This window comes from Peromyscus californicus, unplaced genomic scaffold, assembly GCF_007827085.1.
Source record: "Peromyscus californicus insignis strain IS unplaced genomic scaffold, ASM782708v3 Scaffold_3__1_contigs__length_106647218, whole genome shotgun sequence".
NCBI classification, from domain to species: Eukaryota; Metazoa; Chordata; class Mammalia; order Rodentia; family Cricetidae; genus Peromyscus; species Peromyscus californicus.
The window spans coordinates 17298437-17312544 of NW_026294551.1; the positions used below are offsets into that span (position 1 = coordinate 17298437).

The following is a 14108-nucleotide window of genomic DNA, read 5'->3' on the forward strand; positions in this document are numbered from 1 at the left end:
GTGTGTGTGTGTGTGTGTGTGTGTGATACATGGTAAAGTGCTTGTTTTGCAAACATGACAATCTGAGTTCTATCCCTCAGAACCCACATAAAATTCTGTGTGGAGTGGTGTCTGTGTGTGATCTCAGCGCTGGGGAGGGGGAAGGGTGGGCCAGCAGAAACAGGCAGGTCCCTGGAGCTTGCTGCCCACCTAGTCTAGCTGAATCAGTGAGATCCCAGTTACTATTCTTTTGCAGTGTTGAAACCCCATGACCAAGACAACTTATAAAAGAAAGCATTTAGGGGCTGAAGAGAAGGCCCAGTGGATAAAAGAGAGCATTTACTCAGGGGCTTGCCTACGGTTTCAGAGGGTGAGCCCATGACCATCACGGTAGGGAGCATGGCAGCAGGCAGCTAGGCATGGCTCTGGAGCAGTAGCTGAGAACATACATCTGATCCACAAGCACTCAGCAGAAAGAGAGTGGGCCTGCAGTCAGCCACCCACAGTGACACACCTCTCCAACAAGGCCACACCTCCTAATCCTTCCTAAACAGTCCACCAACCGGGAACAAAACGTTCAAATATGCAAGCCTATGGAGGCCGTTCTCATTCAAACCACCACAGACACTGTTTTTAATAAATAAAGTTGAGAGCCAATTGAAAAAGATACCCAATATAGACTTCTGGCCTCTACACACACATGCACACTCATGCACATGTGCACACACACACACACACACACACACACACACACACAAAGATATATCTATCTATCTATCTAGATAGATAGAAATATGCATATATTGCCACATATCTATATATACATATATGTCCATATATACATATATGTCCATATACATATACATATATATACTAACACACACTCACACACCCAGCATATGCATATATACAAGGCAAGAAAAAGAAAGTTGAAGACATTATGACATATTCATACTGCAATTATGATAGTATTCTTGAAAACTAACAAGAAAATATTTAAGGAAAGAAAGAATATATACTTGATATACAGCAATGAACAACCTTTGCTTTTTTTTACAATGCCTCCAGATAAGGGTTACAAGTTCATGTCTTCAGGAAGCTGGTGGGTATGGGAAGAGAAATAGAAAATGAGTTTTGAGGCCTGTGGTAAACCACAAACACCACGTTTCCACCTCCAGTACTTTACTCAACATCCAAACTCTGAGCCACAGAGCTGTTGCAGGGTGAAGATAACCCGGGGGGTTGACTTTGCAGCTCATGCCTGAAGAGTCCAGCACCTGAGTGACGTCCAGCTGGGCTTTTGGTTATGGGAGCCTTGGACCATTTCATCTTCTCTAGTTCCTGAGTTTTCCTCCAATAGTTATGGATCATATTTCTAACCAAAGGTGGGTGGGTGGGTGGGGGGGAGATATATTGTTAGAATTCAGGACAGCACTGGTGAGGATCACAAGAAAGTTCAAGACCAAAGGCATAGTTCCGGGCCAGACAAACACTTCTTCCAGTTTCACTTCAATGAGCCTAGACCTCCTGGAGGCAGCAGGCACTCAGTCCGCAGCTGGAGCCAAAGCAGGGCCTCAGAGAAGCACCCAGCAGCTACGAGGCAGGCAGGGGCTATGAATAGCACATCCCTGGCATACCGATTGAGTATTCCCAGCCCACAGCTACTGAAGTCTGCTCCAGTTTTGATACACACACACACACACACACACAAAAGGGGTTCAAATAGCATAAATATAGAATTGCACAGACTGACACCTTTAGGGAAAACGCACACATGCACACACACATACACACTCATGCACATGCACACACATGCTTCCGTGCAGCTCTGGTTGAATTTCCAAGATGAAGGAGATTGTGGTGACAAGGAGGAGTGGTCCGAGGAAGCCTCGGGACCTTCAACACGGCACAGAGCTGAGACTTCTGCCCCAGGGACCCGTGTCACACCATGACAGCTTCGGCGAAATGATCTCAGGGTTCCTGTGAGGTTCCAGCCGCCCAGCTGACTCTCTCATCTCCCCCATCGGAAGGCTGAGCTAAATCGGCTCTTTGCTCCAGGGCAGCTCCTTGCCATCTTACAGATGGGTGTGTTCAGAGAGAGGAGGAGGCTCAGGGCCACAGCACTGTTGGCCAATTTTGGGGGTCCTTCTCAAATTCAAACTATGAAATGATCAATTAAGATGCTATACTTTGACTTTGCATCTCTTTTCTTCCTTAAAAAATGGGGTGTGGAGGTGTCCGTTAGAAAGTGTTTGACTTGCAATTATGTGACCTTAGTTCAACCCCAAGAACACGTTGGGGGGTAAGGTGTGGTGGCACATACTTTCAATCCCAGGGCTGGGGAAGCAGAGACAGGCGGATCCCTGGAGCTCGATGACCACCTAACCTCCTTGGTGAACTACAGGCCAAATGAGAGACTCTGCCTCTAATTAATTAATTAATTAATTAATTAATTAAGAAAAAGAAAAAAATATGTAGACAGCACCTAACTTTTCCTCTGGCCTCCATACACACACACACACACCACACACACACACACACACACACACACACGCTCGCCCGCCAGGATGCAGTTGGCTGTATCTAGATGACATTAGTTCCCCAAACATGGACCAGCCCAGTGCCCAACAGATTGGGCATCCAAGCTCTATTTCTGTTCAGACATAGCCAAATGCTCAAAGCATCCTTGAATTGTTGACACATCTCTTGCCGGGGTTTATAAACCCCACGAGAGGCCCAGTAGGACAGTTTAACTGATTTCTGGAAGGGCTGATGAGTAAAGATTCGCACTGTGTCACTGAGTGTCCCACGCAGCTAACAATAAAAGAAGCTTACAGAGTATTAGGACATGAGAGAGGCGAGCTGCGGCTCCCCTGCGAGGCACCTCAATTAAAGGCAGTATTGACTTGGCCTCAGCTGGACCGGCTGCTCAGCGGATTTGCATTTCCCCCAGCAGAGTTGTTATCAAGAACCTGGGGACCTGGTGGCATCCTGTCCACTCAACAGGCGAACTAAGCGATAAGGACAGTAGAGCTTCATCAGATCTGCAGAAGAGCAGGGACGGACACAGAGGGGGTTAGCCATGTCAGTAGGGAGCGAGAAGAAGTGGAATCACAAAAGCACTTTCAATTTTTTACCCACATGGGGTGAAAAGCCCTAAACCACATGTGTGCATCCCATTAGATCCCATTGGTCCTCATTTTTTTGTGAGGAAATTGCAAAACCCAGGGAAGGTTTTCAGGGAATTGCCCAGGGTAGTGGTAAGGAACACAAGCCCTAGCAGACCTTGGGCTCGAATGCTCACTACCTACAGCACTTCTAGGAATATGACCTTGGGCAAGTCATGTGACCTTTCCCCTCACCTTGGTACCCTCTGTCGGAACATGATGTGAATGCAATATCTACCTCATAGGACTGCAAAGCTTCCCTGAGTGGATTAGCTGGTATGGTTTGACTAGTAAGCATACTTGGTAAAAAGTGCTTATTATTTGTACAAAGAGAGGTTTGTTTTTTAATAGGTGTGTTTGTCTGTATGCAGGGGCACGTAGAGGATGGTGTGTGTGTATGTGTGTGTGTGTATGGAGGCCAGAGGACAATGTAGGTTGCCATTGTCAGGAACATCACCCAACTCCCTTGAGACACAGGGTCTCTCAACGGCCTGGAGCTCACCAGTTAGGCTAGGCTGGCTTGCCAGTGAGTCCCAGGGATCCTCCCGACTGTCCTGCCCCTCCCCACCCAGGGCTGAGATTACAGTTGTGCCACCAACAACAACCATTTATTTGACTTGAGTTCTTGTGGTCCAACTCAGGTCTCATGCTTGTGAGGCAAATACTCCGCAGACCCAGCCACCTTCTCAGCCCCACAAAGTTAAGTTTGAATAAGTTATCTCACTGATAAAAACTGACTTGCTGGACATCTCCTCACAGCTTGGAATAAGGAAGCAGGGATTCTGTGCCAGCCAGATGTTATAGAGGCCAGTGGCAAAGAAGAGATAATAATTTCTTGGGAGATTTATAACTTTTATTTACACTAAATGGTGAACTTAATCACAATCATTGTGTACCCAGACATTAGCTTTGAGAGCCGTCTTCCCTGTTTACCAAAATGAAACTATACTTTCCTTGAGTTTTTATTTAAAAAGTTGTGTGTGAAGTAGGGATGTCATAAATACATGTGGGATCGACTTGGATGAGAAAGGACCAGTGGGTTTTATGTAAATCACTCCCACACTGCTATTTTTCCTTTTCAACAAATACAGAGAAGGTTAGCTCCCCTGTGCTGAGCTGGCCTGGAGCTGGACCAGTCTCACTGAGATCCTGTAGAAAGAATCTGCGGCTTCATGGTTGCCCCCTTCTCCTGAACCACATTCTGAGCGTCACAGATATAAACCCACACACATGCGAACTCACAGGTGTGAGCGCCACAGATGTGAACCCACACACATTGCGAACTCACAAGTGTGAGTGCCACAGATGTGAACCCACACACATGCGAACTCACAGGTGTGAGCGCCACAGATGTGAACCCACTCACATGCGAACTCACAGGTGTGAGCGCCACACATGTGAACCCACACACATGCGAACTCACAGGTGTGAGCGCCACAGATGTGAACCCACTCACATGCGAACTCACAGGTGTGAGCGCCACAGATGTGAACCCACACACATGCGAACTCACAGGTGTGAGCGCTGCAGGGTGAGCCTCAGAAAGGAGAACGCAGAGGCAGTAAAGAGAAATCCACCCTGAGGTTTTCCTCGCAGGCTTCTGGCATTCCTGCCCTCGGGTTGCACAGATCTTCTTCTCTCTCCAGGGCTTTATCTGTTGTTACTGCCTTTGCCAGAGAGGGGCTTTTTCCCGTGGGTACTTTTAACAGAATTTGTCTCTTCTCAACACAGATCCAATTGTCCAACAAAAAAGTCTGATGTGTGCAAACGAGACTAAGCTGAAGAGGCCAGCTCGAGAGAGAAACTTGGCCTCCTCCGCAGAGCTCATGAGAACAGCTGGGAAGCCCCTCGAGAGACAGAAAAAGGGAGACCCAAGTGTTCGTCCCCAGAACGAACCCCACGCTGCCCTCTCACAGACCTTCCAGCCAATGAATGGTTCTCAAGTGCTGAGTGAGCCCCTGGGGGCCCCACTCCTCCCCACCACCGTGGTAGGACCAAGAAGGGCACCGTTTCGGTACCACGACGAAGATTTTTACTCCGCCTTGTCATTAAGCAATGAACAAGAAAACTATGACACGGAAGAGGAAACCCGCATGGAAGAGGAACTTCTGCTGGTTGGGATGCGTTCTCCTCCCAGCCATAAGAGAAGCCGATTTCTTGGGACATCCACCACTGAAAACAGAAATGTTGAGGAAAATGCTGAAAATCTCCGAGGAAATTTTTTAAGATGGAATGAGTTCAATCCTGGATCTCCAAGAAAAGGCAGTACCACAGAGCCAGCAGCCAAGCAGTCTTCTGCCGAGCAAAGGGTGCCGCAAGACACCAGGCTATGTGGGGAGCTGGCTAAAGAGGACCCCAGTGGAGACCAAGAAGAGGAGAAGACTGCTCTTTCAGGGGATGCCAAATCTAATGATGTCATCCGAGACAGTGCTGAAGGTGAATCCAGTGACTGTCCTATGGGAGACAGGCCCACGGTTTACCATTATGAGAGAGACTGGCAAAGTTACTTAAGTGGGTCTCGGAATTCGTTCGACAGCTTATTTTCTGGGAGACCCACAGCTCCAAGATCGTCCATGAATGCATCTTATAACACCCATGGGTCCCCGCTGCATTCTGCTCTGATAGATGATGTCCCCACAGGCTTGTCCATGTCATCGATTCTAGTCCCCAGTTCAGATATGGAGGAAAGCCTGAGGTTCAATGCGCGCCGGCCACTCTCGCCAATCAGAAATAGGAATCCATTGGCCACTACTGAAAACCACAGTGATGACATCCCGGGAGCGGAGGAGATGACTTCAACAAGCCAAGCTCAGGGGCCTCCATTATTGGCAGAAGATCTATCAAATCCTCAAAGCAGCGTGACCTTGGGAAATTCTCCCAGCTCTTCTACAAGAAGACATTTACAAGGCCATTTCTATATGCCTGGGTCCCTGCAAGAAAACACACCTTTTACTTTCTTTGCACTGTCTGATTTTCCAAATCCAAATGATCATGAGACCAGCGTTAGAGTCTCTGATGTCATGGATGAGAAGGGGGCCACAGAAATAAAGGCAGACCCCGAGAAACTCAGGAAATTGCAAGAAAGGTAAGGACTTGTTATAGCCACACACTTCTTCCCTATTCCACTCCCAGCCTCCCCTCACTAACTCTGAGCTGAGATAACCATTGCTTTCATTAGAGAAATGTGGGAATCTTAAATCTCAGGCATGTTCTTCCTTGACATGCCAATGAGACTGCTCGTTTTGAGAAAATCGTCCCTTTCATTACCCTTAAAAGATATGTATGTACAAAGAGGAGTTTGGCAATCCACTCAGTTTTATCCATATATCCCCAAAGTGTCTTTTTCCTTAAATACTGTAAGAAGGGCACCTAAAGCCGGGTGGTGGTGGTGGTGCACGCCTTTGATCCCAGCACTCTGGAGGCAGAGGCAGGAAGATCTATGTGAGTTCGAGGCCAGCCTGGTCTACATAGGGAGTTCCAGGACAGGCTCCAAAGCTACACAGAGAAACTCTGTCCCGAAAAAACAAGAGAAAAAATGAGCGAGGTCTGGCCACATGGCCCTGTAGGTAAAGGTGACAGACAGTCTTAGGAGCTGAGTTCGTCCCCAGGACCCCCACAGTGGAAAGAGAGAACTGACTCTCCTAAGTTGCTCTCTGACCTCCATATTCCCATTGTCAAACACACACACACACACACACACACACACACAGAGAGAGAGAGAGAGAGAGAGAGAGAGAGGGGAGAGAGAGGAGAGAGGAGAGAGGCACACATGAACCCACACACGCACAGAGTAAATGTTTTTTAAAACGAAAAAATAAGGGGAAAAAATAGAAAGGCCGATTTCCAGGGACACAGGGACACCTGGTAACACAGGCTCTCCCCTCTTCTCCCAGCAATTAGCTAGGATCTTTTTTTTTTTTCCTGAAAAGGTTGCTAACTCCCCAGAGAAGGAACCATCAGCTCTTGAAGTTCACAGCTCTCCCTCTTGAGACTCACTGCAAATCCAACCAACAGTTCTAGGATTTAAACCTTCCAAGCCAAAAGACCGTTCCCAGTTACCATAGTTACCCCAGTTCTCCAAAGGGTGGGGCTGGAGCAACCACTGCCTCCATTTTAAGTGTGCGTGGCTCTCTCTCTCTCTCTCTCTCTCTCTCTCTCTCTCTCTCTCTCTCATGCATGAGAGAGAAAAACAAGATCCCTTTTTGAATTGCCCTTTTCTTTGATCTTTCCCTTCTCCTGAGGTGAGTTTGGGATATTTCACAGCTATGAAACTGGATACTTTTTAAAGCCTTCATTAAACAGTCAGAAATCTGCCATCTCTTTTTATGATAGGTGTTTACTGTGCCCAAATCTTGGCTTAAGGATCTGGAAATTGATTCTTAGAACATGAACCTTCTTTGTACATGTTAGTATGGCTCCTCCGGGCCATTAATTACCCTATTGATGTCCATTTGGAAGCAGGAAATTTTCACCACAATGAGTTAAAAATGGAAAGGGGGGAAATAAAACAGACTATATACAGTCCTCTTCAGAAAAAAGAGCTTGCTTTTCTTTGTTTCATACGTGTGTGCACGCATGCCTCTGTGTGTGTGTGCACATATGTGTGTACACGCACATGTATGTGCCTGCCTGTGTGTGAGTGACCATGTAGAGGCCCGCACTTGACATCAGGCGTCTTCAGTCACACTCCACTTTACTTGTTGAGGCAGATTATCTCACTAACTCAGAGCCCTCCAGTTCCTGCTGGTCTAGCTCGCCACAACTTTCCTGCTGGGTTTACAGGCAGCTCCACACCTACCCTGCTACATGAGAGCTTCCTAGTTGTCCATGTCTTTTCTTCTCATAGTTAAACAAGCTACAAGAAGACAATCCATGGTTAAGACCAAGAGTCCTCACACCCACCCATCTCCACCAACCCCGAAATGTAGCTTCAGTTATACTTGTCAGATGTCTGGACTCCAACCATCCTAACATAATGTCTTTGGATTCAAAATAGTTTCTTTTAAAATGCAAGCGCTTCTAGACATGGGCCTTTGCATTAAACAGCTATCATCCACGGGGTCTTTGTTTTTTCAGTGCTCTCTTTTTCCGTATATAACAAATCTTAATATTTATCTTTTCAAAAATGTCTAATTTAGGAAATGTTTGTAAATGAAGATTTGTTTATTTATTTATTTTGAGATAGCATCTGACCATGCAGCTCTGGCTGTCCTGGAACTCACTCTGTAGACCAGGCTGACCTCAAACTCATAAGATATCTGCTTGCCTCTGCCTCCCAAATGCTGGGCATTTGTGGAGGCTCCCCCCACCCCCGCCCCGACAGTAAGTAGTTGTCCTTCTGGTGTAGATTGGCAAAGATTGTCCCTGCTGGTCACACAGCCACCTGGGTCACGCATCCTGTGCTCTCCAGATACTGAGCGAACCCATCTGTGTGGAGGGTCTCTGCTGTTAGTCTAGTCTGTCTTTCCCTGACCTGGTGTCGTCACACTCTGAGGTCTGCGGCACTCGGAGGCTGTGATAAAGGACAGTCAGTGTACAGCCTCCCTCCCTCCCCAGGTTCTTCAGAGAGTCCTGACTACACACTTCAGGGTCTGCTGGCTGGGGCTCTTTCATGGAAATTACACTGGACCTATGTGCTAAGGCTGACAGCTTTGAAACTCGGACTCTTGGTTTGCATGGCATCTCTCTCCCCTGTGTCCTGATGCACTGCTATCATTTTCTCTACAAAAGCCCTTCGATTCATCTCTAGTTCTTTCATTTGCTGTTGTTTGCTATTGAAATGATATTTTCAATTCTAACTCTTTGTGTCTCATGTATAGAAATGCAATTGAGTATAATTTTTATTTTCTCTGTGTTTCGTTAAACTCTCTTTTTGTGTACAGTACTTTGTAGATTGTTTTGGTTTTCTGTGTAGAAAACAATTTTGACAGGGACTAACATTTTCATTCCTCTCCTTTCAAACCCTATATTTTTAATGCTGTTTTAAATCTTACAGTATTGTATCAATTTTTAAAGGATGACTGGTTCTATATTAAATGTTTATTGCCTTCTGATGAGTCTCCTTTCAGAGCATAACCTCACTTGCTTTGCCTGTAATAGCATCTAGAAACACACACCTGCTCATCAAAGGGAACACACCTGCCTCAGGTTCATAGTGTGCATTATAACATCATTTCAAGAAAGTTCTAGGTGCCAGGGAGACAGCTCAGTTGGTACAGTGCTTGCTGTGGTCTTATGAGGGTCTGAGGTTGGGTGCCCAGCCTCCACGGAAAAATCCAGGCTGAGACAGGAGAATCCTTGGGACTTGCTGGCCAGCCAGACTTGCCAATCAGCGTGCTCCAGGTTCAGTGAGAGACCCTGGCTGAAAAATTAAGGTGGGGCAGCACAGCGTGGTGGCACACGCATCTAATCCCAGCACTCAGGAGGTCGACTCAGGCCAGTCTCTGTGAGTTTAAGACCCAGCTGGTTTATGTAGCAAGTTCCAGGCCAGCCAAGCTGCACAGTGAGACCCTATCTGGGGGTTGGGGAGAGCAATAGAGGAGAACACTCAGCATCAACCACTGGCCCCCACATGCACATATGTACACACACATGGGCACATACACACATACACACACGCACACATAATCAAACCTTGGGATATCATCCCCTACAGCTCCTGCATTTTCTGCCACACAAAGACCACTCAAGTGTTCGTAATTATTTTCTTCTAGTATTTTTATTTTCTTAGTTTATACAGCATAGAGCAACAGTTCTCTGTGGGTCACAACCCTTTTGGGGTCACATATCAGATATTTATATTAAGATTCATAACAGTGGCAAAATTACAGTTATGAAGTAGCAAAGAAATAATTTTATGTTTGGGGATTTACCACAACATGAGGAACTGTATTAAAGGGTCATAGCATTAGGGAGATTGAGAGGTTGACATAGAGATTAATGATATGGGCTTTTTTTTTTTTTTTTTTTCAGTTCTAGTTTGCGTTTCTGAACATAGCTCAAAAGCTTCCGAGGCCAGTTTTGAACCCAGGAGCTCTGACTATGACTCCTGTGAGTTTACCAGCTTACACAGATAGCTTCCTCAGGGTGATTAAGGCAGAGAGAAGGGCTCTCTCAGCCTAATCCCTCACCCCCACCGCCACCATTTTGGACTGATGGGAATTAAAACCATGACCTCCCTCCTGCATGCCAGACACACACTTGACCACTGAGTTGCATCTTGATACTCACTCCCATGGAGCTCACACTTATAGTGACTGCATCAATGATCAATAACTCCATCTGGAGAGTCCTCACAGAGTCAGGAGCCCAGGCAGACAAGGCATGGGGGGATTGTTCCTTCCTCCTCCTCCCATGAATACGTTGGGAAATGGTATTTATAGAAACAACGAATGTGGGGACTCTGGTCACGAGGCCTTGTTTTCTGTTTAGTCTCCTGGAGGAGGACTCGGATGAGGAGGAGGGAGACTTGTGTCGAATCTGTCTGATAGCCGGGGGTTCCCCAACCAACCCCCTCCTGGAGCCTTGCGGTTGTGTGGGCAGCCTGAAGTTCGTTCACCAAGAGTGCCTGAAAAAGTGGCTGAAAGTGAAAATAACATCAGGTAGGTGGAGAAGGAAGAGAGGCTAGCGTGCTGCGGCGGCATGTAATTAATCTGAGATGCCACAGTGTGGGCCTGGGAGCCTCGTCAGCAGCCCACTGTCAGGGAAGTGTGGCCATGCTCGGGATTCTTGCTTCCAAATGCTGTGATGGGAGGGTAAATGGATGTGGTGTGTGTGTGTGTGTGTGTGTGTGTGTGTGTGTGTGTGTGTTTAAATCTGAGACAATCTTGGAAACAAATTCTCCTCCCCCTTGAGGCTTGGACAAGATGATAAGCTCATCTCCTAGGAGGAAAGGAGATGACGTGGGTTGCCAGTAACCCCTCAGCAAACATATGGTAGCCCTGTCCAGTTAATAGCACCAAAAGGTCCATCATGAGAGACTCCCCACAAATACATATAGAAGTCTACTTCATTTGCAGGGTGGGGGTGGGGTGGGGGCTATCACTTAAGAACCCAGTGGGGGCTAGGGAGATGACTCGGTGGTTAAGAGCACTTGTTACTCTTGCAGAGAACCAAAGTTCAGTTCCTAACCCACATCGGGCAGCTCTGGGGAATGTGATACCCCCTTCTGGCCTCTGTAGGTACTCACACACGTGTGTGCGTACCCATGCTCATAAATAAAAATCTTTTTTACAAAGAGCTCAAGCAAAGCTGCCTGCTTGCCAGAGGGGTAAGTAGCGCGTCACTCTGATTTTCTAGATTACATTAAAGGGCTTCGAATGCGGCGGCTTTGTCAGACTGATCTCATAGCTGGGCGTGAAGCCCCCTCTCAGTTCTCCCAGGAAGTGACAACCTAAATACAGACACATGGGAGGTTGGCTACAATGTTCTTGGCAGAGAGTAAAGCATGCCTTTCATAATGAGGGAGGAGCTAGACTATCTAGGCTGGGGGAGGTTAACTGAAAGGGACTCTGTCATAGCGGTCAAGTAGAAAATGGCCACTGTGTCTTTCAGCCCACCCTCCCTGGAACTGGTACTCCTCAGCCAGATCCTGTTTCTCTTTTCTTCTTATCGGTCTCAGGCCAGGTAGCAGATCTAGAGCTTTACCCTGCCCCCACGGGCTGTAGCCCTGTGCCCTCACCATAGCATGTCATCAGGGTAATCATATTAACTGACTCTCTATCTCTCCATGGGTGCATCTTTCCTCCCACAAGAAATACAGAATCAGTCCCCAAATGCATAAATCCATATCCACAAGCAAAGAACTCAATCCAAATTGGGGAGGAGTACACTGATTGCTAACGACTCTTCCATAGCCCTGCCTACTCCTTCCCTGGGGAGATGCAAACAGTGTCTACCTCTTCGTAAGTCCCCAATGACAAAGTATGATTCCACCAAAGTTTAACCTGGAGAACCAGTGAGTTTATTGGGCCTAGTCACAGAGCATGAAGGAGTTATTGGCAGGATCGTGGGGGACCCCAAAGCAGCTGCCCTGGAAAGTCTCCACCCATAGCCACATAAATGGAACCCCTCTTCAATTTCCCTCCCCCAACCTGGATACTCTAGGGCCTCTCTAGCCCCTCAAGCCACATGCAGTTAGGGCATAACTGCATACAAATGGCTGGGAGGCATGCCTGGAAACTCAGTGAGGGCCCAGTGACTCTCCTTGTCAACAGACCATAGGCCCTGGCTGTTGTGGCCTCTCAGCAAGCAGGCACAGCTAATCTGCTGCCCATGTGGCTGTGTCCCTTAGAGGATCAAATTCTACAACAGCCATGCAAAGGCTTTCTCTTACTAGAAATTCAAGCCAATTAAACATTTAGCACAGGCCAAAAAGAAAGGAAAAAGAAACAAGTTAAACACGATGCTATTTTGGGAGCTTGAATATGTTCAGCAGGATTAGAATGGAAGATACATGTCCAGTCACCAATCATTGCTGATGATGGAGAGAGAGAGAGGGGGAGAAAAGAAGGGAGGGAGGGAGGGAGGGAGGGAGGGAGGGAGGGGATGGAAGCAAACAACTGCAGAAAGGGGAAATGAACTGTTCACCCTGCCTTTAACAGTCTCTGTGATTCAGTATTTCTTCATATCCACAATAGAAAGCGAGACCTGGGGTGTGAGGCTGCAAAGTTCTGGTCATTAACTAGGTGCAGGTAACCGATATGTCTCCTAGTAAGAAACATTAGCTAGATGCTGCAGCTATAGTGTGTGAATGTGTGTGTGTGTGTGTGTGTGTGTGTGTGTGTGTGTGTGTGTGTGTGTGTGCAGCACTTTTATTTCCACAGAACAGCCATGGTTCTGCAGCTCCTGCTTTTGCCTTGGGGAAGCAGGACAAACTGGGCACAAGCAGAGCAAACACGGGTCACGTTTTCACACGGACAGCAGGGCAGGGAGCCTTCTATTCCTTTCCCCAAATGCGCCGAACCCAGACACTGCCATGCCTGGACTCCACACCCGAGCCTCACCCCCTTTCCTCGGGTGGGAGCAAAGGGAGATCTGGTAGCCAAAGCCATTGGCTGAGGATAGCATCTTCTGTGGATTTGGTACTGATTTATTTATTGCAGAACTGTTAGGTCTGCAAGGGATGGGGGAGACCATAGGTCCAACAGTCGCTCCTCCTGCAAAGGTCTGTGTTAGAGAGAGACTTCTTTCCGGGTAGCAATTCCAATTTTATGACCCATTATGTTTACATATTTAGATAGAAACAAGACCTGTTATTTGAAAGCCATGGAGATTTCACCTGCCTGAAGCTCAAATAATAAATGACCACAAAGGGAAAAAGATGTTCAGAGCTCAGATTCAAGGTCATTTTCTCCAGAAGATGACTGACTAGGAAAATCACTGAAGCTTGGAATTCATAACACACACAAGTTCAGTCTCAAAATATCTCCTGTCCAAAGTACCAGCACAGACTCAGAGTTGTATATAACAAAAGTAGCAGGGTGGGGGTGGGGTGGGGGGAGATAGTTGGAGAGATGGCTCAGTGGTAAGAGCACTTGGCTACTTTTCCAGAGGTCCTGAGTTCAATTCCCAGCAACCACATGGTAGCTCACAACCATCTGTAATAGGATCTGATTCTCTCTCCTGGGATGCATGAAGACAGAGCACTCATATATACAAAATACATGATTTTAAAAATGTGTGTGTGTGTGTGTGTGTGTGTGTGTGTGTGTGTGTGTGTGTGTGTGTGTGTGTGTAGAGAGAGAGAGAAATTCTGAACTATACTTTCTTACATATGATTCTTACTCTTGATTCCAGGAGCAGATCTAGGTACTGTGAAGACCTGTGAGATGTGTAAACAAGGCCTGCTGGTCGACCTGGATGACTTCAACATGACCGAATTCTACCACAAGCACCATCAATCCCGGGTAAGACATATCACTGCCACCTTCTTCCTGGTCTAGAGTAGGCAGGGGGCCTAGA

At 47.0% G+C, this 14108-nt stretch overlaps 1 protein-coding gene across 1 annotated transcript in view; it reads left to right on the plus strand.

The window, feature by feature from the left end:
* The window catches only part of Marchf10 (membrane associated ring-CH-type finger 10), a 106304-nt gene that overhangs the window by 72836 nt on the left and 19360 nt on the right, over positions 1-14108 (plus strand). The window contains exons 7-9 of the mRNA XM_052757881.1: positions 4878-6231; positions 10578-10747; positions 13944-14053. Coding sequence (XP_052613841.1) covers positions 4878-6231; positions 10578-10747; positions 13944-14053 — 1634 coding nt within the window. The remainder of the gene's footprint in view (positions 1-4877; positions 6232-10577; positions 10748-13943; positions 14054-14108) is intronic.